At 51.4% G+C, this 24,155-nt stretch overlaps 1 protein-coding gene across 1 annotated transcript in view; it reads left to right on the forward strand.

The window, feature by feature from the left end:
* The window catches only part of Slc37a1 (solute carrier family 37 member 1), a 67,091-nt gene that overhangs the window by 14,812 nt on the left and 28,124 nt on the right, over positions 1-24,155 (forward strand). The window contains exons 3-9 of the mRNA XM_029560794.1: positions 3,141-3,222; positions 11,284-11,422; positions 12,016-12,094; positions 15,823-15,958; positions 18,485-18,561; positions 19,424-19,590; positions 23,512-23,549. Coding sequence (XP_029416654.1) covers positions 3,141-3,222; positions 11,284-11,422; positions 12,016-12,094; positions 15,823-15,958; positions 18,485-18,561; positions 19,424-19,590; positions 23,512-23,549 — 718 coding nt within the window. The remainder of the gene's footprint in view (positions 1-3,140; positions 3,223-11,283; positions 11,423-12,015; positions 12,095-15,822; positions 15,959-18,484; positions 18,562-19,423; positions 19,591-23,511; positions 23,550-24,155) is intronic.

Here is a 24,155-nt window from a genome sequence, read left to right on the forward strand (position 1 = left end):
TTTCCCCCTGTTCAGCATGGAAGAAGCCAGAGCAGTCTGTGCCCCGATTCCCTATTGGCAATTTGGGTAACCTCTTCAGGGAATGCTGTGATAAAAAATAGGAGGTAGGAATTGGCTAGGTAGTTAGGGTTAAAAAGACCCCAAAGAAAAGTAACCAGTTTCTTGACTAAAAATCAAAATGTTCTTGGGCCTGTTAGCAACATAGTCTGTTCCAAAGGCCAAAACTGTCAAAAGTATTTCAGAGCTTGTATCTAATCCTTAAAAGATTTTAGGGTTACCTCGACAGAAGGGAGAATGTTGGGGGGGAGAGTGGGCATGGATTTGATCAAAACACCTTCTATGCATGTATGAAATTCTCAATTAAGTTTTGTAAAAATTTAAAAACAAAAGGAACAAGTCATTCTTAAAATGTGGACACGTGACAGGAAGTAACGTCAGCAGGAGGACGTGAGGTCAGCAGGAGGACTTGATGTCAGCATCCAAGGGAAGGGGAGATGGTCCTTCCACAGGCAGAGCGCCTGCTTTTCCTGTGGTCTTTGCCTTGAGTGTCTTTGTCCTTCATCGCAGTCTGAACTCATGGTCTTCTAGGGGTGGGAGAGGGTCCCCTCAGGGTGGGCCCTGTCACCAGCATGACAAAGCCCCAGAGGGAGTTTTCTCTATGTCCTGTGTGTCAAGAACAGCTTCTTCCTGGGCTACGCTTTGCTCTGGGAAATACTCTTCTTTGGTGGATGGAATCTGCCTCTATATCTCAATTCCACCCCTTTCCCCATCCCCCACATCCTCTAAATGCCCGGCCACCCTTGCTCCTGAGCACAATGTCTTCCAGTCCTGGGTCCCCTCGGAGCCTGCCAGCATCTCTGCGTCTCTCTCGGAGGTCTGGGCCACACCTCATGCACGTCCTGCTCGTGCACTTCTGAAAGGCTGCATAGAAAGGAAACAGCCAAAAGTAAGCACAATCCCAAATGTCCAGGAGAGCAGTGTACACTAGAAACTTATAGTATGTTCTTGCTTGCCTTGCAAACACACACGTACACCTGCTGAGCCCTAAATTTCTCTTTAGTTATCATTTTAAAAAGTTATTTTATGGCCAGGCGTGGTGGCCTATGCCTTTAATCCCAGCACTCAGGAGGCAGAGGCCAACCTGGTCTAAATAGTGAGATCCAGGCCAGCCTGGTCTACATAGTGACTTCCAGGCCAGCTGGGGCTGCAGGGAGTCCCAGTCTCAAAAAGACTATATATAAAATTTTATGTGTATGTGTTTTATGTCTTGACTGCATGTATGGAAGTGCACCTATGTGGTGCAATGGCCAAGGTCAGAAGATGGTTGTTGGCCACCTTGTGGGAATCAAACCAGGGTCTTCTGCAAGAGCAGCCAGTGCTCTTAACTGCTGAACCATCTCTCCAGCCCCTTAGTTATCATTTCAAGTGAATGATATGGCGATATAATAATATGCTTGGGCTCCGCCCCTAGTTCCTGACACGTGACTCCCTGAGCTGTCAGAACCTCTAAAGTGATGTCTTTTTGGATGCTCCTGAGATGACTGGCAGCTCCTGGACACAAGGGCCAGGAGAATGACTCTGTGAATAGAGGTTGCTCCTGTCAGCCTCCCCTCCAATCCCTGGGCCCAGCAAGGGCTGGTCGCCAGTGGCCAGCAGTACAGTCAGTCATGTCTGGTGGAAACCCAGAAGGACAGCTGTATAGAGTGTCCAGTGGGCTGAGTGCAAGGCGGTGCCGTGTAGGCGGGGAAGCTCCGCCCCATCCTGTGCATCGTTCCCACCTGGCCGTTCATCTGTATCCTTGTGATTGGTACTGCTCTCTGGCTGCCCCAGCAAGCCAGGCTCAGGCACTCGTCCTCCAGAGTCAATGAAAAGAGCCGAGATAGTATTGAAGAGCAGAAAAAGGAGAAGTATTCAACGTAGCCACAGAGGGGAGAGGGACAAGACGTTTGCTGCCCCCGCCCCGCCCCTGTCCGGCTTCAGCGCTAACATGAGGCTTAGGTTTAAATAGAAGGCAAGGAGCGATGTAGTCAGTGCAGCACATTGGGAAAGGGGACAGAAAGGCCAGTGTCCCCTCCTCAGCCCTGTCCATTTTCAGGGTGCTAAATAAGACTTCAGTTGAAACAGAAGGCAAGGGCATGCACAGCTAAGCAGTCCTGGTCCAGAGGTGTTCATGCCCATCACCAACCCAATGTTTGAGGTCCATACTCCTGCATGGTGGTCTGGCAAGTTGCAAATCTTTCTGGGAGAAAAGTTAACCCTCCCTCTGGCCCAGGCTTTAGTCTTTTTTCCTTTTTCCAGCATGAGATTCCTAGGAAAATTCTGATTTCCCAGAATCTGTTGTTCCCACAGTTAAAGGCAGAAGGATAAGTATGTCTTCAGTTTGTCCTGTGAGGCAGGCCAGCTGTACAATGTTCTGTATAACAATAGGGTAAATACAAGAAAGTGTTTCTCTGGGTGCTGAGAGCCACTTAAGCAGATGAACTAACCTGGAAAGAGGGTTGCAGGAGCCCCAGCTTATAACTCATCATCCAAACACTGGTCAGAAACTGGTTAGAGAGGTGCACCTTGAGTCGGGGATCTATGGGATGGAGCCCTCAACGTGTAGGGCCTGACACTACCACCAGGTAGACCAGTGTCAAAAGTGCCTTGAGGACTGGAGAGATGGCTTAGCGGTTTAGAGTGGTGACTGCTCTTGCAGAGGATCTGGGTTCAGTTTCCAGCACCCACATGGTGGTGGGGTAACAACCATCTGTAACTCAAGTTCCAGAGGATCCAACTGCCTCCTCGGGTATTGCATGACACGCGAGTGCTTACACACATTCAGGCAATGCACCCATACATCGAAAATTAAAAATAAATAAATAAAATATATTTTTTAAAATACTGACTTGAATTACAGAACAGCCAGGTGTTGTCCACTAGACAACTGCTTGCTGCGGGGGACAGAGTGTTGTGTGTTGTTGGGGGGGGCAGAAGTTGGTTCCTTTCTCTGACAAGGCTTTGGACCAGCAGATGTGGTGGGTTTTTAAATATCCTGATGCTGTAGTGAGACTCTAAGTGGGATTGATGTGGCTAACGCACAGCTCGGGAGCAGTGACGTGTTCTGCGACACCTCATGCCCTGTTCCACCTGTGTTCCAGGTACCGGGCCTTCATTTTCATGCTTACGTTCCTGCTGTACGCAAGCTTCCACCTGTCTAGGAAGCCCATCAGCATAGTGAAGGTAAGAGACCACAGAGCACCCACTTTACAGCGATCTGTGCTCTCCACAAAGACGGGCCACTCTGGGAAGCTGCGGGCAGGTGGTGGGGTGGGTGGAAGGGCCAGTGCCAAGAAGAGATTGCTAGAGACAAGTTATTTTACTGGTTTAGTGTGTGTGTGTTGGGGGTGTGTGTGTTGGGGGTGGTGTTTGTTTAGTTTTCTTTTTCGGAAACTCAAATCTTTTAAAATGTTTCAGGCTCTGTTCTCTTAGTGGTGGTGCGTTTCCACAAGTCCACAGTTCCATAATTAAGCTTAGTTAAATATTTATGCTGTGTGAATTCTCTTTCCTCCTGTATCCAGTCTTAAATGGTTCCTCAACTTGCTCTGGCTCTAGGTGCAGTTTGACCCAGTGCCCCTGTAGTTCAGCCAGAATGTGGCTCAGGCGGGTAAGGCGCTGGGAAGATGTGTCCCACTGGACTCCAGGTCCTCTGTAATAGCCTCAGATCCAGGAAGGAAGGGGAGACAGTTGGCTCCTCACCTAACCTCACCTATGGACTGGTGGCAGGTACGAGTGGTTCTGGACTATTGGAGAAGGACCAGGGGTGCTGTCCTGGGCCAAGACCAGCCTATTTATGGCTTCATTTCCCTGTCACCTTCCAGCAGTTGGCTGGGACCTGGTCCAGGACTGTGGTGCTGTGACCTTCCCGGCTGAGCATAGCCGGCTGCCCTCCAAGGGCTCCCAACAGGGGAGGCAATGTGGGGCAGCGGCCTCTGGTGGGCCTTACGCCTACTTCTCCAGCCCTTCCCGATGGACGCCTAGCAGTCACTTACTCCGAAGGTTCTAAAACTTCCCCTTAGCCTGGTGTAGCCAGGAGCTTCTGCTTCCTGGGCCTTTGAAGTGCTGCTTGTGGAGACACCTGGAGACCTTGAAAGGAAGAGAGAGCTGGGGATGGGATGGGAAAGTGAGCAGAAGCCTTAGTAAACTCACACAGGGGACAGAGGCCCTGATGTCACTGCCAGTGACCAGCCCTAGAAATGTAACTGGCCTTAGTAAACTCACACAGGGGACAGGGGGCCCTGATGTTGCGGCCAGTGACCAGCCCTGGAAATGTGAATGCTTGCCCTGTGTGTCTTCCTGGGAAATTCACACATTGCCAGAGAATGGCAAACCACAGAACTTAAATGACTGATCAGCCCTGCAGGGGCCATGAGTTCCGAGAACCTGGGGCACAGGAAAGGCGGGGCCTGAGTGGTAGGGACGGACTGCCTCCGGTATCAGAGGTGGGGGCCTTGCTGCAAAGTTGCCACTTGTGGGACAGATGTGGTGAGGTGGGGCTGGCCACTGGAGGGTCTCTGGGGACGGACCTGGCCCTTGGACTTTTCCTAATAACTGTGAGGGTCCAGGGCTTGCCAGAGAAGGATGTGAGCACGGTTCACAGTGGCACCTTCTTGTCTCAGGTGTACAGAAGTGACCCCCTGGGGTTCAGGCTGATGTCAGTATTCTGTAAGTATGTTTACAGGCATTAACAGCATTCTCACAGCAGTGCTGGCAGTGTCCTGGGGGGAGGGGGATCAAGAGACATGGCTCCCTGAGCTTGGAGTTCACACAGGTCCTCTGGCTCCAGCGCCTCAGTTCTGAACCATTCTACCCCAGAGTCAACCAGGGCAGTTAACTACTTGGGTATGGTCAGCATCCCATCGGGTTTTCTTTAACACCCAGAATTTCAGTGTACTGTGTATGGACTGAATGCTGCAGGCTGCCTTGTCTTTTTATATAGACAAAAGCATCTTTACAGTGCACGTGCTCCTGTTGTGAAAAACACAGACGGCATTAGAAGCAGTGACAGTTCCATCAGGGACTGTGAGTCACCACCTACATCCTAGAACGTTGTAAACAAAACAAGCCAACTACATTTGATTTCTTGACACTGATCCCAGGGCTGAGAATACGCATTTAGTTTAGGAAGATTGTGACTCATTTATAGAGTGAAGTTATTCTGTGAGGTCAGGTTACACTTTGCCTTGGATCACCTCTGATTAATTTTATTTTTCTTTGATTAAAAAAAAATGGGGCTGGAGAGATGGCTCGGCGGTTAAGAACACTGGTTGTTCTTGCAGAAGACCCGGGTTTGAATTCCAGCACCCACATGGCAGCTAACAGCTGTCTGTAATTTCAGCCCCAGGGGATCCGACAGCCTCTCCTGACCTCCTCAGGCATTGCACGAGACGGGTGCACTTACCTACATGCAGGCAATACACATATACACATAAAATAAAAATAATAAATAAAATTTTTTTTTAAATGTCTCTTGGATCTGGAGAGATGACTCAGTGGTTAAGAGCACTGACAGGTCTTGCAGAGGACCTGGGTTTGGTTCCCAGCACCCACACCAGCTGACTCACAACCACTGTAACTCCATCTCCAATGGATTCAGTGTCCTCTTCTGGCCTCTGACACATGTATACTTTTTAAAATACTTCATTATTTTTATGAGCGTATTGTCTGTATGTGTGTAAGTGCACCCGTGTCGTGCAATGCCCAGGGAGGTCAGAAGAGGGCGTTGGATCCCCTGGAACTGGAGTTACAGGCAGTTGTCAGCCACCATGTGGGTGCTGGGAATTGAACCTGGATCTTCTGCAAGAGCAGCCAGTGCTCTTAACTGCTGAGCCATCTCTCCAGTCCCGACACATATATAATTTTAAAATAATGAAAATAAATCTTTAAAAAATTTTTTATTATTTTTTTTTATGTGTATGAATGTATTGCCTGTATGTGTATAAGTGCACCCGTGTTGTACAATGCCCGCAGAGGTCACAAGAAGGTGTCAGATCTCCTGGAACTGGAGTCACGAATGGTTGTTAGCTGCCATGTAGGTGCTGGGGATCGAACCCGGGTCCTCTGCAAGAGCAGTCAGTGCTCTTAACCACTAAGCCATCTCTCCAGCCCCCAAAATAAATCTTTTTAAAAGTTTATTTCTAAAATATAATAAAACCGTGAGGGGACGCCCTGCTATCATGATGCTCTGTTTTTTCATAGAACCTAGACCCCGCAGACCAAGCCCTCAGAAACTGTTTGAACCATGACAAATCCTTCTAAGTTTTTTACTCAGGTAGTTAGTCTCACACACCCAGGGTAAGCACCCATACTTAGAGCTAAACATCTTTTCACTGAAAGCCAGGCTGGCCTTGAAGTCCCAGCAAGCCTGGCCTTCTGAATGCTGGGATTACTGCATGCACCACCACACCCAGATAGTATAAACTGGGTTTTTTTTGTTTTTTTGTTTTTTTTTTGGTCTTTTGAAGCAGGATTTTCCTGTAGCCCCAGATGTCCTGGAACTCTCTATGTAAACCAGGCTGGCCTTGAACTCACAGAGATCCGCCTGCCTCTGCCTCCCAAGTGCTGGGACTATAGGCGTGCACCACCACTCTTGCCCAGTGGTATAAACATCTTTATTGCAGTATTGTTTATACTGACCCAGAGGAGGCAGGGGAATATTGGATATTGTATAAACCTAATCAGTAGGTGCAAGTTTCAATATATTATGGCAGATTCATGAAATAAACAACTGCCTACAGGAGTAATTAAAGCCAAGCCAGTGATGCAGATTGCTAGGGGCGTTTTGAGTAAAAAGTGGGGGCACCAGAACCAGGGCCCTTAGGCTTCTGGCTCTGGGATCTAAAGAGTGGTTCATTTTGAAAAGGAAGCAGTGGCCCAAAGTGTCCCCATGTCTTTCTGTAGACCTCAGTGTGTGGCGTACAGGTACCGTGCTGGACTCACTGTCCCGATAAACCCATCCTAAGTTGAAAGTACCAAAAACAGACTTAAGTCCCTAAGTCCACCAACCGTGGCTCCCTGCAGCACAGCACACAGCTGAGGCCTGGCTGTTTCCTCTCATCCCCTGCTGTGGGGGAGCAAGCCACAGGGCACCAACAGGGTGAGAACTGGGTGAACGAGTGAGTGACTGGAGTGACTGTTCAGTGTGACACCAAGTCTAGATTAAAGAATAGGGTCTTAGGGGCTGGAGATGGCTCAGCGGGTTAAAAGCACTGACTGCTCTTGCAGAGGACTCAGGTTTGATTCCCATCACCCACATGGCAGCTACAAACCATCCTTAACTCCAGTTCCAGGGGAATCTGAAGCCCTCTTCTGACCTCCTTGGGCATTGCACGACACAGGTGCACTTACATCCATGCAGGCAATACACTCATACACATAAAAATAAAAAAATTAATTAAAAAAAAGAATAGAGTCTTGGAGCTGGGCATGGTGGCACACACCTTTGATCCCAGCACTCTGGAGGCAGAGGCAGGCAGAGCTCTGTAAGACTGAGGTCAGCCTAGTCTACATGGCAAGTTCTAAGCCAACTGGGCTACAGGAGACCCTGTCTCAAAAGACAAAAAAAAAGAGTAGAGTCTTAGGAGCCCTTGCTGAACAGTCATTAATGTGCAACATTCACTCCTGACTGAGGATGACCAATCTTGTTGGAAGAGGCAGCTGCCTGCCAGGGAAGAATCACCGTGTTCTCCAGGCTGAGGGAGGAGAGTGCCAGGGCGCAGGGATCCAGGAATCCATACACTCAGCTCACAAGCCTCTTTGCTCATAGCCCATGTTCCCCAGTGCCCCCCCCCCAACTGCCTTTTGCTGGTTTAGGGCCTTTGTGTCACTGTTCCGTGTCCACTACACAAACATTTTTCAAAACTGGTGATAGTGTACTTCTAGCTACCCACTGCTTCTCTCTGCCTCAGCATGGACCATCTGCCTGCCACTATCTTGTTCTTTTTTAACTTTCTTATTGCATCTATTTATATGTGGGGAGGGCACATTAGGAGGTCAGAGGATTCTTCCGTCCACTGTGTGGATCCCAGGGATTGAACTCGGGTACTCAGACTTTTTGGCAAGCACCCTTACTCGCTGAGCCATTTAATTGGCCCTGCTAGTCTTTTGACTGATTGTGTGTGTGTGTGTGTGTGTGTGTGTGTGTGTGTGTGTGTGTGTGCGAGAGAGAGAGAGAGAGAGAGAGAAAGAGAGAGAGAGAGGAGCCTGGAGTGTGCATCTATGTGGAGGCCAGAGAACAACCTAAGGTGTCATTCCTCAGCCCTGTCCACCTTTTTTGGGAGACAGAGTCTCTCACTGGCCTGGAATGCACCAAATAGCCTAGCCTGGCTGGCCAACAGTCTTCAAGGATCTACCTGTCTCCACCTCCCCAGAGCAGGAATTATAAGCACACAATACCACACCTGTTTTTTTGTTTTGTTTTGTTTTGTTTTTTAACATGTCTGGGAATCAAACTCAAGATCTCTTGATTGCAAGGCAAGCACTTTACTGGCGTGCCTTTCTCCAGCCCTGCTTCATTCTTATTAACCAACTGATGTGACAGGGTGACTGACTTTATGTGTCACTTGTTAAAAGACACTCACTCATAAAAGTTTGCAGAGGAAACCGCCTTTATAGAAACTGTTTCCTGCTGGACATGTTCCCCTCCTCCAGATGCAGCCTGTGGGAGCCTTATATGTTTCACTGCAGCCCAAGGTAAGAATTTGTTCGCCTTGGTTTAATTATGCTTTGTTCCCAAACGCCAGGTTTTCAGGACAAAGGTCATTGAGATACTGAAATAACAATAGCATTGAAAACTAACGCTCTTATTGAAATACCCTGAGTGTCTCATGCATGTTAACTGTCTCATGGCTTTGGAGGCAGACTTCCAACAGGGCTGCGGGAGGCAGAGGTGACATTTCCAACATTAAAGAAAGACTGGGGCAGGGCTCGAGAAGATCGTCCCATGAGATTGGATGTTAAATGCAGGAGCCATGCCCAGCACCCTGGAGTCCGCTCTCAGGCACTGGTCCCCGTGGAGGGCTCGGACCTGGGAGGTGCTCTCTGTGGGAAGTCCACCCGTCAGTGACCCTGGGACCCTGTCATTATCATGTTGACTTCAGAGCTGATAGCCAGGGAGTGTGACTGAGGTCAGTCAGAAGCAGGCACAGTAGTCGCAGGTCCCAGCCTAGGCCAGTCTGTGGCCTGAGCCTGTGACCCTGACCTAGCAGGGTGCTGGTATCTGCTCACCAGGGGCAGAGCCTGAAAACCTGCTCTGCGGACTACGGGAGAACCAGCATCAATCCCCATCTGCTCTGTTTTCATGCCCCACTGCTCCCAGACACGTTAAAGACGAGGATGTACAAATTCTGTTTCTAGTGTGGCCTGCAGAGTCCATTCCCCTTGCAAGGCTAATGTTAGAAATTTGCTTAGTGCATAGGTTTTAAGTGTCTGATTTGAATAGTCTTTGCCTGTAGAGACTTCCTTCTGGGTCTGTGGTCCTTTCCCATCCTGCCTCTCTGCCCTTAGTGAACAGTAATAGAGAAGCTGGTTGACTGTGGCCAGGTTGCCTCCTTGAGAAAGGAGGGCCAGGGAAGGTAGAAACGCTTGACTTCTGAGGTAGCGAGAAAATTATGAAGTCCAGTGGTGGGGATGGAATGCTCTGGGATACAGGTGCACTGCCTGGGCCTCACCTGATCTCATGTATGAAATAGCCCTGGCAGAGGCGGCCAGGAGCCTGAGGGGGAAGGGCCAGGCAACCTCACTCTATTAAAGCAGGCAGAAGAGGCCAGAACCTGTGGCCTCCAGGGTGCACGGATGCCGCTCAGGAAAGCTGCGGGGAGATAATCACTTCCGTTTGTAAAGTGGAGCTTTGGCAAGCCTTTAGGGTGATGTTTATACCATAGTAGAACAGCTCAGAGACAAAGACAAAACCAGTGATGAAAAACACCTGTGTCATGTGTCCAGCAATCTGGTGTCCAGCCAGGCTGGCCAAGGCAGCCTCTCGGAGATGGCCTGCCCTTAGGCTTCCCCCTAACGGAAGTAGACAATACTCTTGCCTGGTGACAAGGTGGCTCCTTGGTCACATCATCCTCCAGGCCCCTGTCCTCTCAGGGCCCAGCTCAGTAACACATCTCTTGGACAATGGAAGGGCACCCCGTCCCCTGAGGACATCTCCCTGACCAGAGGACCCTCCTTGCTACCTCACCCATACCTGACATGTTGCTTTATCTGAGCCTCGTGCAACACACAGCTTTATATGGAACAGTAGTGGGTGAGGACACGGATGTGACAGAGTTAGTTACCTGTTCCTCAGGTTCTCCATAAGATAGACCCAGCCTGCTTCTGCTGGAAGTGCAGCTTCCACAGGTGGCTCTGTCCCAAGCACTCTGCTGATGCTCAGGACTTGGTGCCAGGGTCCGCATCTGTAAGTAAGCGGCAGCCACATTTGTAGATGGAGAGAGTGAGGCAGGGACACTTCCTCTCAGCAGTCAGCCATCAAGCCTTTCCACTGTGCCATTTCCTCCCGGTCCCCAGCCCCAGTGAAGCAGTTCTTGTCCTACTGTACAGCTTGCTGGTCCCGATGAGGTGGGCTGGTGTCCGCTTACCCTGCTTAGTGTGTTTTAATTGGAGTATGATTTGTGTATAGTAAAGTGCACGAATCCCATGTGTCTGGTTTGACCAATCTTTGTACACCTGAGTACTCAGCACCCAGGGTAAGGCGGGGCATCCCAGCCCCCAGCAGGCTGCCTGTGCTGCACTCCACTGTCCCCTCCTCTACGTAGCCACGAGACTCACCCTGGCACCATGGTTCCCTTGCCGTGCTTGAGCTTGGTGGAGACGGAACCACACAGTGCTCTTTTGGGTCCGGCTTCATTTCCAGGGTGCCATGTTTTGAGACTCAGCCCCGTCGTGGCAAGGCCTAAAACTTGTTCTCTTTCATGGTTGTGCGGAAGTGGTTGTCTGTGTGTGACAGTTGACCCCATCCCTCCCCAGGGGCAGGGGTCACTAGCCTGCACTTGGCTCTCAGATTGGCACTCTCTCACGCCACCAGTTAGGTTTTCTGGAGGCCGGGCGATGAGTGTACACAGGACGAAGTTGCTCTTGGAGCCTCACGTCACCAGCCAGTGCTCCTCTGGGCCCTGCAGACCCTCCCCAGGGAGCTATTTCTGCTCAGAAAGCCTTTGCTCTTTGAGGAAAGCAGCCGCTCTCCCGGCCAAGCCTCCTCCTGTACATCCTTTTCTCTCCTGTCTTTCCTGTCGGCCCTAGGGTGAACTCCACAAGCAGTGTGCCGCTGGGGATGAGCCTGAGCCCAGATTCAGTGACCCAAGCAGCAGTACCAAGAATAGGATCCCCCACCAGCTCCAGGACAATGAGACAGAGATCGACTGTGGCTGGGCCCCCTTCGGTGAGTTTGGGTTAGCCCACTCCTCCAGGGATCTTGGAAACCATCAGGGCTCTCGGCCTAGCTGGTCAGGCCTGCAGCCCTGAAGTGTAAGCATGTTTCCATGACAACTTTCTCCTAACAAACAGCCTCATTACTCAGCAGCCAGCAGATCTGGGTGCCTGGGTGCAGAGGGGCCACCACCTAAGTGCTCTGATTGTGTCAATGCTTGAGAAGTCTGTGGGAGGCCGTCTGCAGCAGGTGCCTGTCAGACCTGGAGGGTGGGGCTTGCAGGGTGACAATCTGTGGGCCCACTGAGCGGTGCTGCAGGACAGCCAGGGCGACCCTGGAACACGAAGTCAGACCCCACCCATCGCCAACAGTGTGGTCTGCGTCTAATCTGAAAGCCACGTATTCAAGGGTAACTTGCAAAAGGGTGATTTTATTTTCCTTCACAAGAAGCTGGCCGATGTCTGGGCTGCCGTGTTTTCTGGGATTAGAACACCTCCCCTTCCAGCCCCAAGCTGTGCAGAGCAAAAGTTTTGTATGTTACAGCCCAGCCTCAGAATGAACTAAACCATCCTGAGCCTTTCCCATTCATTGTCAATTTCCTACAGATAAAAGCAATTACCAGCAACTGCTTGGAGCCCTGGATTACTCCTTCCTTTGTGCCTACGCCATCGGGATGTACCTGAGGTAGGTGCGCCTGTGTGTCCGCCCTTCCCAGACTTTTGGTTCATTCAGTACAGAAAACATGGCCTGAGTGCTGAGGTCCACGGACAGCAGTGAGGCACTGGGGCCCAGGTGCCTACTCACAGGTGCTCCCCTCCTGGTTTCTCTAAAGAGATGGGCTAAAGCAAGCATGGGGCACCCTAAGAGGAGTGGTCTGGTGACCCAGGTATTCTGTTGTTAAACACAGCATGCCCTAGGTTTTCCTGGCCCCAGGGTCAGAATGTACCGTGAATCCTGATGCTCCTGGATCATGGTCCTTTAAAGGTCACTGCAGACCGCACACCCTGTTCAGCACAGCATATCATCTCTGTGTGTGGACCCTTCTCCCGGGTGCCTAGCACAAGACAGACACCTTGGATTTCATTGCCTGCTCTGTTCCTTGCCAGACGTGGCCTTGGACAAGTGACCACACCTCTTTGGGCCTCAGTTTGTTTCCCCTTTGCAAGATGAGGGAAATAATAGTTCTTATGTCACATAATTGTAGAGAGGATTGAATGAGCTGGCACACTAGGTCAGCACAGAGCCTGGGTGGGTGGGGCCTCCTAGCCCATTCCTGAGTCTAGACAGACCTAAGAGGTGACAAATGTTTCAGGGGTCAGAGGGCAAATGGATGACTGATCAAAAACTGGTTGATGTCAGCCTGGTCAGATTTGTTTGTTTGGTTGTTTAAGATTTATTTTTTTTTATGAGTGTTTTGCCTGCATGTATGTATGTGCACCATATGCATGCAGGAGCCTGCAGAGACCAGAAGACAGTAGCAGATCCCTTGCAGCTGGGGTTATAGATGATTGTGAGTTGCCATGCGGGTGCTGGAAACCAAGCCCGCATCCTCTGCAAGAGCAGCCAGTGTTCTTGACTGCTGAGCCATCTCTCTAGCTCCACAGCAAGATTTTTTTAAAAAGTATCGTACAAGGGTTGGAGATATATACAGCTCAGTGGTAGAGCACCTGCCTAGTATACACAGCATCCACAAGACCCTGGGTTCAATTCCCAGAACTGGAGGAAAAAAAGACCCAAAGGAAGAGCGTGGTGGAGATTATAGCCTTCCTCCCACGAGGCTTTGCTCAGGCACCAATCTTCAGAGCCCCTCAATCTCAGGATCCCACTAAATGTCAGCTTCCTTCCTCACATCTTCCCAACACGGTGGAATCAAGACTCAGGGTCTCCCAGCCCAGGGCTCCGGGGGTGGCGGACGAAGTGGCTCATGCTGATGGAGTGCCGTGGCCCCTTCATGACATGCACCTGTCTCACCACACGCAGAGCTTGTCTACATGAGAATGAATAATAAAGGGTTATCAAGTACAAGGGCATGACGTACACCTGGCCTGAGAGCAATGCCATGCAGGCCCCTCCCTGGGGCCTGGCCTCCACCAGCCTGCCAGGCATTCACCCTCCTGAGAACAAATACTTCTGGTCTGTCTTACCACACACAATACTCTCCAGTGTAGAAGGACCCAAAGGGGATCAGTTTCCTCTGTTACTAGAAAGTGGTATTTAAACCCGGATCTCATCTGGGGGGCAATTTTGACATTTGTGACTGCCACAGCTAGAAAGAGGGATCTTAGTGGCATCTAGTGGGTAGAGACCAGGGTTGCTGCCAGACACCCTAGGACAGAGCAGGGCCCTCCATGGTCAGGCCCCAGGTACCACTAGTTCAGAAACATAGCTGAGTGGATAAAATGGGTTTTGTATTGCTTCTTTATTGGCAAAGATAATTTTTCATGTAACTCACCAGTGAGTTTACTGAAATGGAATTCTGTCAGGCGTGAAATCCACAGTCTCACGAAGGAAGCAAGGCCATGCCTCCTCACTGAAGGGCCTTGCAGTGTGGCAGTGGGACACCACAGCCTGCACATTGCTGTGCAGTTTCTGTGAGCGGTGCTCTGACTGTATACAGATGAAAGCGGGGGAGATGGGCTTACCCACTATCGCAGGACACGCCAGGCCGGATCAGCAGGTGCAGCACAGACCCGAATCCTGTATGAATCAGATATGGTGCGGGGTGGTGTCTGTTCCATCAGATCTGCCCCTTAAGTCTCATCAGCAGATATGAGATGGGGGCTGGTGCTGTGTGGCCACACTGACGAGAACCCTCACCCTTAGCCAGTGACAGCCACTTTGGGGAGCTCCGCTGATTTGCCGCCCCCCCACCCCGATTCTGAGCCTTGGCAGGTCAGCAGCCCCTGAGATCTCTGAAGAGAGCAAGGTGGGTCCTCACTGACCAATCCTGCAGGCGTGTTCACACAGGAGTAAATAAACCTTAGCTCTAGACAGTTCTGCTCAGCTGAACATCTAGCTGAGGCTGCCTTATGTTTAATTACTTGTATTTTAGCATTCAACGGTGGTTTGTATGATTCGAGACAGATCTTTCCCGTTTGGTGAGCTCAAAAGGAAAAGCTCACTGCTGAATAGGTTCTAGAGATGAAGCTGAGGAGGTGTGGACCTAGGGTGCTGTTCTCCAGTGTCCAGACATCGCCCTACCCACCTGTCTGCTTGCTGGACCCCTGGAGTGGCTGTGTGGAAGCAAGGAGGCCTGAAGACTTTTCCTTCTTTAAAGACTTATTTGTGTGTGTACCCTGTGTGCGGGTGCATGTGTGTGGAGGCCAGAGAGAGCATCAGATCTTTCGGAACTGAAGTTTCGGGTCGTTGCAGCTGCTTAGTATGGGTTTAGGGAACTGAACTGGGATCCTCTGCCAGAGCAGCAAGTGATCCTCACCACTGAGCCGTCACTCTAGGTACTGTAGAGTCTTAGTGATTACTAAGGGCTTACGTCCTCCGTGGTATCATGCGTCTTTTTTTTGAGACAGAATGTCCCTGTAGCCCCAGTTGGCCTGGAACTCACTATATAGGCCAGGCTGGCCTTGAACTCACAGAGATCCACCTGACTCTGCCTCCTGAGTGCTGTGATTAAAGGTGTGTGCCACCAGGCCCGGCCTATCATGCATCTTTCATATCCACTAGAGTCACACTGTGACTCCTTGGGGATATTGCCCAGTGACAGCCTGTTCGGTGTGTGTCCTGTTGTGAAGCTAGAGCCTTGTCATACTCACCACCGCCACCATGACTGTTTGACAGAGGACCTGACACATGCATTCAGCTCAACTCTACCCCAAACAGCCCAGGAAGGTCAGACTCCAAAGAAGTCAGCTCACGCTGTGCCACTTTGTTGCTGTCAGGACTCAGAGGCCCATCCTTTCAGGCTTTGCTCACAGAGTAGGAAAATGTGTCTTTTGGTCAGGCAGTAGTGGCCAAGTGCTGTCCTCACTGACCCATCCAGCAGGCGTGTTCACACAAGTGCCTTGGTTACAGGGCGAGGGATTTGTTCAAGGACTCAATGATTCTTTTTCACATTGTGGTTTGACGGTTGAAGCTTTAAACTATGTACATTGACTGGCTATTGTTGCTATAAACAAGGGATTAACAAGTAGGGCAGGTCCTGTTTTAAAAAGAAGTCACAGTGTTGTTTTATTGTTTGACAGTGATTTTTACTAGAAATGAATCTAAGGGATCTCTCTTTCTTGGAGATCAGTGAGGTCCATGTGGCAACAGTCGTGTCTGGTCTCCTGGGAAATAGGGGCTGGCTTCAGAGATCTGGAAGTCGAGCGAACAGCGTGGGGACAGCCCAGAGACGTGGCCATGGTTGTTGGCAGTGGAGGTGCTGTTTCCTCACACCTCGTTCCTTGTTCCCTCAGCGGCATAATAGGGGAACGCCTGCCGATTAGGTATTACCTGACTTTCGGGATGCTGGCCAGCGGCGCCTTCACTGCCCTGTTTGGATTGGGCTATTTCTACAACATCCACAGCTTGGGATTCTATGTGGTAACCCAGGTAAGGGCCTGGGTCTGGGGCTTATCATGAGATCTAGGGTGGCAAGTTCAGGTCCCAGAATCCACCTCTGCCAAGACAGCAGACACCCGGTGCTGATGAGGGGGCAGAACAGGTCCATCCAAGGTCAAGGCTGGGTCACCTGGCATAGGAAGTCCCACCTCAGCTTCTGCTCAGACTCCTGGATAGATGCTTCCAGCTTCAGGAGCTGTCAGTCCAGCAGCTCCATGAGGTGTGACGCCCCAGGGCATCACCTGTCCTCACTCAGCATGCGAAGTGGCAAGTGGTGCTGGTCAGGACAGAAGGAAGGGTTGGTCTTAGAGTCCCTGGCAGTCCCTGGGGTGTCGGAGAGACAGTGGGTCAGGAGGAAAGGAAGGCTCGGAAGATGCTGGGTTGGAGTGGGGGGTGGGGGACTGAGGACGGAGTGTGTGTCTTCTCTTGGGTCCCACCCTGTGGGGCTTTCTGGCTTCTGCCCTTCCCTGTGGGTAAATACCGGCTGTGGAAGGAAACGGTTCTGGCCTAGGGGAGCGCGGGTAAACCCAGCAACTCCTGTTTAGTTTTGCTTTTCACACCTTTAGCACTTGGTAAAGCCTGGATGCTTTATTACCATGTGTTTTGTTCTTGCCCTTAGTATCAGTGGGAGGCGGGGTCAGTTCCGGAACGCTGTGACACCAAAGTCCATGGCCGTTAAGTGACAGAGGGGTTGTGCAGAGTTCCTGCACATCTTCCTGTAGACCTCCAGTCGTCTCTAGATTACTTATATCTAATACTGCGTGGACACACTCTGCAGCTCTACGTTTGTTTAGAGAACGGTTACGGTCCAGTGCGGGTGCAGCCGTTGTAGGTCCTTTTGTTTCTTTGCCTTGGATGCCGAAGCCCCTGGCTGTAATAATAAAATGTTAGAAGGAAGGAAAAGCACTTTCCCAGCGTGCTCCTGTAGCAAAGGCCCAGCTGAACAGTCCAGGAGCAGCAGCAGGTCACACGCTGCCCCCACATGCCTCCTACTAAGTTCCAGGGAGACCACGGGCACCAGGCTGGGCTGTCAGCTATGGTCTCAGCTCTCATGACGCCAAAGTAAACCCGCAGTGATACTGGTTCCTACAGAAAGTGTGAGCCCAGCTTCAGGGAGGGTCAACAGAAATGCCACAGGCAGCCAGGGAAGACGTGCCATTTCTAGGCCATATTTGTAACATAATTTATAAGCTGGTCTATAAAAAGAAAAGTTCCTATCCACAAACTTTTTAGATTCTAAAGAGGCTGGACTGTTTGGACCCAGCCACTCAGCAGAGAATTCTTGGTCCTTAGTCCTGGCTGGCTTTTGGTTTTGTTTATTCTTTTTTTTTCTTTTGAGGCAGAGTCACATGTGTAGTCCAGGCTGGCCTTGAACTCTCAGCAGTCCTCCTGACTTGGCCTCTGGGATTGCAGGTGTCAGCCACCTTGTAAGGTTTTGGTTGGCTTTTTTTCTTTTCTTCACTTGGGGGCGGGGAAGTGTATGGTGTGTGGTGTGTGTGTAGTGTGTGGGGGGGTGTTGTGGTGTGTGGGTAGTGTGTGGGGGGGTATTGTGGTGTGTGGGTAGTGTGGGTGTGGTGTGTGGGTGTGGGTATGGGTGTGTGTGTGTGGTGTGTAGTGGGTATGTGTGTGTGTGTGTGTGGTGTGTGTGGGTAGTGTGGGTGTGGTGTGGGTGTGGGTATGGGTGTGTGTGGTATGTGTGTGGTGTGTAGTGTGTGTGTGTGTGTGTGTGGTGTGTGTGGGTGTGTGTGTGTGGGTGTGTGGTGTAGTGGGTATGTGTGTCCGTGTGGTATGTGTGTGGTATGTGTAGTGTAGTATGTGTGTGTGTGGTGTGTGTGTGTGTGTGTATGTGTGTGGTGTGTGTGTGTGTGTGTGTGTGGTGTGAGCATAGCGTGTGCTGTGCTGGTTTTTGAAATGGGGGCTTCCTTGCTCCCAGGCTCAAGCAGTCCTGCCTCAGCCTCACAAGTAGCTGGGAAAACAGGCATGTGCCACTGTGCCCAGATTATATGTACAGGTATAAGCTATGTTTATATATCTATATGTAGATATACAGGCATATATCTTATGTATATGAACTACATATATGTACTTTAAATGTCATAGCTTAAACTATATGTAAATATAAAACTTAAAATTCATCATTGGAAAGCGCGGGGGGGGGGGGCACGCCTTTAAACCCAGCACTCGGGAGGCAGAGGCAGGGGGGTCTCTTGGGGGTCAAGGCCCCAAAAGTCTGTATAAGGATTCCCGGCCGCCCGGGGGGACAGGGGGACCCGAGGCAGAGGCAGGTGGATCTCTGTGAGATCAAGGCCACAGTAGTCTGTATAGAGATTCCAGGCCAGCTGGGGCTACAGGGAGACCCTGTCTCAAAAAAATAAACCAAAAACCAAACCAATAAAAACCTGTGGTCTTTGGCCTTGGGGCCGACCTAAAGGTCTTTCCTTTGTACAGGTCCTAGCACAGGGAGGACAGGGAGGGACGGGCGTCACCCTCGGTGAACCTCCTCTTCTTTGCCCACAGATCATTAATGGACTGGTGCAGACCACAGGCTGGCCCAGCGTAGTTACCTGCCTCAGCAACTGGTTTGGAAAAGGAAGGTGAGAGGCCGAGCCCCTGCCTCCAGCACCATTTGTTTCTTGAGTCTCCTGGAAACAAGACCACTTTATATTCCATTTTCCTTTCGACTTACTGCAGGAGCACTTTAAAAAGTCTTCTCTCTGAAGCAACATGTTGAATCCTCCAGGCTGGAGTTTCTCAAGTTTCCGTGAGGCTACAGCCCTTGAAACCTGTATAACCCAGCCCTCCCCTAGCTACGTGGGCAGAGTCTAGTGATTCCATACCTGTCAGCTGCGTGCCCCTACCTGGCCTCTGCCTCCCAGGCACTTGTGGGACTTAGTCCTGGGCCCCACCCCAGGCCTCTTGAAGGTGTGTCTGCACCACACCATGGAGTTTGAGAAGACCTGGCCTAGGTCACCCAGTCCCTAAGCAGCTGGGCCCGGTCGTTTGCAGGCCCTGCCCAGCTCGGCTGGGGTTGTTAGGCAACTGAAGAGTAGCTGCCCAAGACAGGGGAGCTAAAATGGGAAATGGACTCAGGAGCCCAATTTAGAAAGCTTGTTTCAGACGTGTGGCATGTGGGCCAGTACAAGCTTCTGTACTGTGATAGACAACCGGGTTCAGGTTGTAGAGGCACAAATTTAATCCTGGTTCTTCAAAGAATGACAGGAAAAGCCCTCTTTTCTCTTGAATTACAGAATAAAGGAGTTCTGAGTAAGGGATGGGATGCGTGATGACAGCCCGAGGCAGAACTAAGCTGGATTCTCTGCGGACTGCAGCTGCAGCCTCCGTGGGGCCTCGCTGGCTCGTGCCTGCCCAGTCTCATGCTGCGATGTGCTTGTCCTGCACACAAGTCCCATTCCATTGTCTCGGTACCACTCACGGTCCTGTCTTGCTGTGTTGCAGGCGAGGTCTGATCATGGGGATATGGAACTCCCACACGTCCGTGGGCAACATTTTGGGGTCCTTGATTGCTGGCTACTGGGTGTCCACGTGCTGGGGCCTGTCCTTCATCGTGCCCGGAGCCATCGTGGCAGCCATGGGGATAGTGTGCTTTCTCTTTCTCATTGAACGTAAGTATACATGGCCTTAGTAATGTCCACCTGGGCTCCTGCGTCCTGAGCACAACACACTGGCTGCGACAAGATGCCGTGAGTGCGCACGCTCTCTGGCTGGCTGTGCGCTGGCCAGGCCACGGACACTCCCGATGCGTGTGCAGACTTCCCAAGCAGCCTGTTCTCTCCCGATCGTGCTGGGTTTTCTGCTGTTCCCAATTTCTACAGTGACCCTTGTGGAACAAACCTCCACCCCCACCCACCCCGTCTCAGGCCTGCCCGCTCAGTCTACGTGGCTTCACCTCCTCACCCCGGCCACCTCACACCGACATGGACCTTGCCAACTTACGTACTTTCCGACAAGCTGTATCTTGGGCAGTGTTGTAAAACTGAGGTGTGGCTTGAGGCCCTTTATCTTAATTAGGTAAAGTGTCTACAGGAAAATGACACTTTCTATGTACCATTCTGGTCAGTACCAAACTTTTCATCTAATAGATTTTGAAAATAATTTTTGAAGTAAAGATCCGATAAGGAAAAGATTTGAGCAGCCACGCTGTGTAGCCAGGCCGTTCTAATTCCCCAGCCTGGTCTCAAAACACAGGCTTGTAGCTGGGCCTGGTGGCACACACCTTTAATCCCAACACTCAGGAGGCAGAGGTAGGCAGACCTCTGAGTTCAAGGCCAGCCTGGTCTACATGGTGAGTTCCAGGTCTGCCGGGACTACATACTGATGCCATCTCAGAAAACAACAAAAAGGAGCTTGCCATTAGTTATTTGATTTGGCTTAAAGCAAAATGAAACCCCGTGGCCCTGGTGTGTCCGGGCAGCTCCCAGCCCCCTCCCTCAGTTACAGGGTGGAACCCCGGGTACACACACTGCCCCTGCGGCCACCCCAGCTCTTCCGAGAATGAATGATTTTAGTTGGTCCAGTTTCCCACTTCTTTCTTTCTGACTGCGCAAAACAACCTTTTAGTTTTTAAATAGCTAGGGCTGTGTGGCTCTCAGACAGCCGTCTGGGGACATGAAAATAGAAACCAACGTTCAGATATGGAATTTAAATGTATGCCTGTGAGGAGAAGGGGGGATGGGCTGCTGCTCAAAGGAGCTGCTGAAGCAACTGGCCGGCCCAAGTCAGTGAACCGTGGGACGGCTCCTGCACTAACAGGCCAGCGGGTGGTGGTCTGCTAGCTGACATGTCACCAGAGTTCTGGGAAAGGCCGTCGATGCCATCATCTTCCTGGGTCCTGTGTCTTCCCTTCCCCCAGGCATTCCTCCCACACCAGCCACCTGGACAGAGAGAGCACACTTCCTCTTTGCTAAGACTCAGGGCCCCTGTGTACATCCTGTCCCAGCTCTTCACTTCCTTAACTGTTGAAGGGACTGGTTCTAGGGAAGAGGGGGGTACAGGGAAGAGCTGAGGGTGTGGCAGGGTTGGCTGCACATCTGGCTCTCAACCCAGACAGCATTGTCCCCATTCAGGACAGGATTGCCAAGAACAGTGAGCTCCCATTTCACCTTTTACAGGTTTAAAAAAAAAAATATTTTATTTATTTATTTTATTATTATTATTTTGGTCTTTTTGAGACAGGGTCTCCCTGTAGCCCCAGCTGTCCTGGAACTCACTATGTAGACCAGGCTGGCCTTGAACTCACAGAGCTCCTCCTGCCTCTGCCTCCCAAGTGCTGGGATTAAAGGCGTGTACCACCACGCCCGGCTATTTTTTTTTTTTTTAACTTTATGTGTATAAGTGTATTCCCTGCATGTATGTAAGTGTGCCCATGTCTTGCAATGCCGGTAGAGGTCAAAAGAGAGTGTCAGATTCCCTGGAACTGAAGTTACGTACAGCTCATAGCCGCCATGTGGGTGCTGGGACTCGAACCAGGGTCCTCTGCAAGAGCAGTCAGTGCTCTTAACTGCTGAGCCATCTCTCCAGCCCTCAACCTTTTCCAGTTTTATGCAGAGCCTCCTTCCCATGAGCCCCCAGCTACTCGAGGGGCAGAGTAAGGAGAGGACTTTCCGCCGGGCCTCCTTCGACGGTGTGCCCTGTCTTTCGGATCCTGGGGTGACCCCCTGGCCTTGATACTGTGCTGGTCCGTGCTGCAGCCGACACTCAGTCTCTGCTCCCCAGGCCCACTTAGCCGTGCCACCACCCCATCAGGCCCGTTACCAGCTGGCTGGGCCTAGAACCAGCTGACCTGGTGTTGCAGGCTTCTCTGCAAAGTTTTGCTAGAGGTAATGTGGTTAGGCTGGTCCTTCAGAGCTTGTCTGTGTCTCCTGTCTGCTCGGTCCTTCTTGGCTCTGGAGAGTAAGGTTGATATGCTGCTGGTGCTGTTGGGGTGTCCTGTGGAAGCAGGGCAGAGGCAGCAAGCCCAGCCTCAGGATCTGCCTTCCTTCCCCTCTAGTGTCACGTTCCCCCAGATCCTGCCAAGGACCAGGTGCCATCTATTTAAGCTCTTCACCACACTGTCTGTCCCCTCATCCTTCCTGCCCACCCCTGCACAGTTCTTCACTATGAGCCATGGGGCCCCAGGTCACACCGGCGCCTCCCACTCCTGCCCTCCCCTCTACATCCCTGGGCAGTTCCTGGTGTGACTTGTTCCCCTATCTGTTCAGAGTCACTGGTCATGGTCACAGCACCCTGGCGGCCCCTCCCTCCCTCCATTTGCTCTGCAAGACTGTCTCGGGGGCCTGGTGCCCCCAGACTCTGCCTTGCTCTGTCCCCCAGCAGGACTCCCTTGTGCCCCTGTGCTGTGATCTCCCACTGGGGGTCAGCCATGCCTGAGACCAGCTCCACCTCTTACACCCTCACATTAAGACCTTGGGATTGAGACCAGCTTCCCCTTACAACTGGGGGCATTTTCCAGGGTGGAAGGTCGGAAATGGTTACCCCTTGTGGAGCGCTGCCTGCATCCAGCATAACCTGTATCCAGTATGCTGTGCCAGGCCTCAGGGCAGTTCTCACACCCACTGTCTGAGGTACACGAGGTCAAGCTGCAGTTCAGGTCGCTGACATGAGTTTGAAGTGCCAGGACCAAGCCTTGCTGTACGTCTGCTCTTTTCAAGCCCCCCCCCCACCTCCTTGCAGTGACACTGACATGCTGTTCTCTCCAGAGGGAAGTCTGATCTCCACTCATGTTATTTCTGAAGAATCATCACCTGTAACAAGTGTTCTAACTCAGTGCTCTAATACCTGTCTCCCGTTTTTGTGTTGTTTCTGGACACTCTCCATGGGCCAGCGGTGTGCTTGGCTTGGACTGACTTACCACACTATGAGGTGCTTTCCATTTTCAGAGTCATGGACTCACCACCTGCCACTTTCTGGAGTGAGCTGCCACAGCCCCTTTCCACACTCCAATCAGCAGTCAGTGACCTGGTGCAGGACAGGCATATGGGAAGGGAGGCGAGCTGTGCCCTTCTCACCACACTCTTGGCCTGGCCGGTATCGTTCTTCCTTAAGCTTCTGCTCATGAGAGCGCCAGACAGCATCTTGTTCTCTTTTTAAAATGAATGTTTGTAGCCGGGCGTGGGAGGCAGAGGCAAGTGGATCTCTGTGAGTTCAAGGTCAGCCTGGGCTACATAGTGAGTTCCAGGCTAGCTTGAGCTACAGGAGACCCTGTCTCAAAAAGACCAAAAATAATAAATAAATAAATAAATAAATAAATAATAAAATGAATGTCTGTATACAGTCCCGCGTGCAATGTAATGGGACACATGGGTAATGACAAAGTTACAGTGGTGAACTGGGTAAATACACCTGCCCACTCACGGAGTCTCTTCCGTTTTTACGGGAAGAGGTCCCAAAGCTACTCACTTAGCAGGAATGCCAGGTGCAGGGGGTTTCTGTTGCCTATAGCAACCCGGAGCTGCTTGGGACCTTTTCTGGGTTCACGGGCTGTAGTCGGCTGTGTTCAGTCATAGGTCTCCTGTTTGTTCTTTCAGATCCCAAGGACATCAGGTGCTCCTCCACCCTGCCCACGGTAAGAACTCCTCTGTCTCCTGTCACCTTCCAGAACAGGGCACCATCCAGGTTCCCGACATATCCCGTGTGGTTCTCTGTGCAGCCGCATTGCTGGTGGGGAAAGAGCAGGCCACAGCATGTGCACCAAGACAAGAGCTGCAGCCCAGGGTCCACTCCGAGAGAGCCTGAGGCTGAAACTGGCCATCCTCCCCAGGAGGGTCCCCTGGGGCCTGTGTGGCAGTGAGCTGGCAAATGTCACTTTAGATTGGTGGTCACTGGCCTCAGATGGCCTTCTGGTCGACCCAGTACTCAGATCATGCAGGGTCAGGTCAGTTACCCATTGTCCCCTCTCCAAACTCTGCTGCGGCTCAGCCGTGAACATCCATGCCCTCAGAATGGCTGACAGTATCAGTTCCCACAAGACAGCACCTGCCCTGGTGGCCTACTGGCCATGTTCTCGTGCCCTGTTCCACCTCAGGGCAGCCATCTTGGGACCGGTGTGCTACTCTGGTGGTCTAGGAACACGCAGTCACCTTCCCCACCCCTCTCCAGCCCTGCTCCACGGACCCCTCCTCCCCCCGTGTGTACCCTCTCCCCCCTGCTGTCCTCCATCTCCTCCTGCCAC

The sequence above is a fragment of the Nannospalax galili genome, unplaced genomic scaffold (assembly GCF_000622305.1).
Source record: "Nannospalax galili isolate Female #2095 unplaced genomic scaffold, S.galili_v1.0 scaffold652, whole genome shotgun sequence".
Lineage (NCBI taxonomy): Eukaryota > Metazoa > Chordata > Mammalia > Rodentia > Spalacidae > Nannospalax > Nannospalax galili.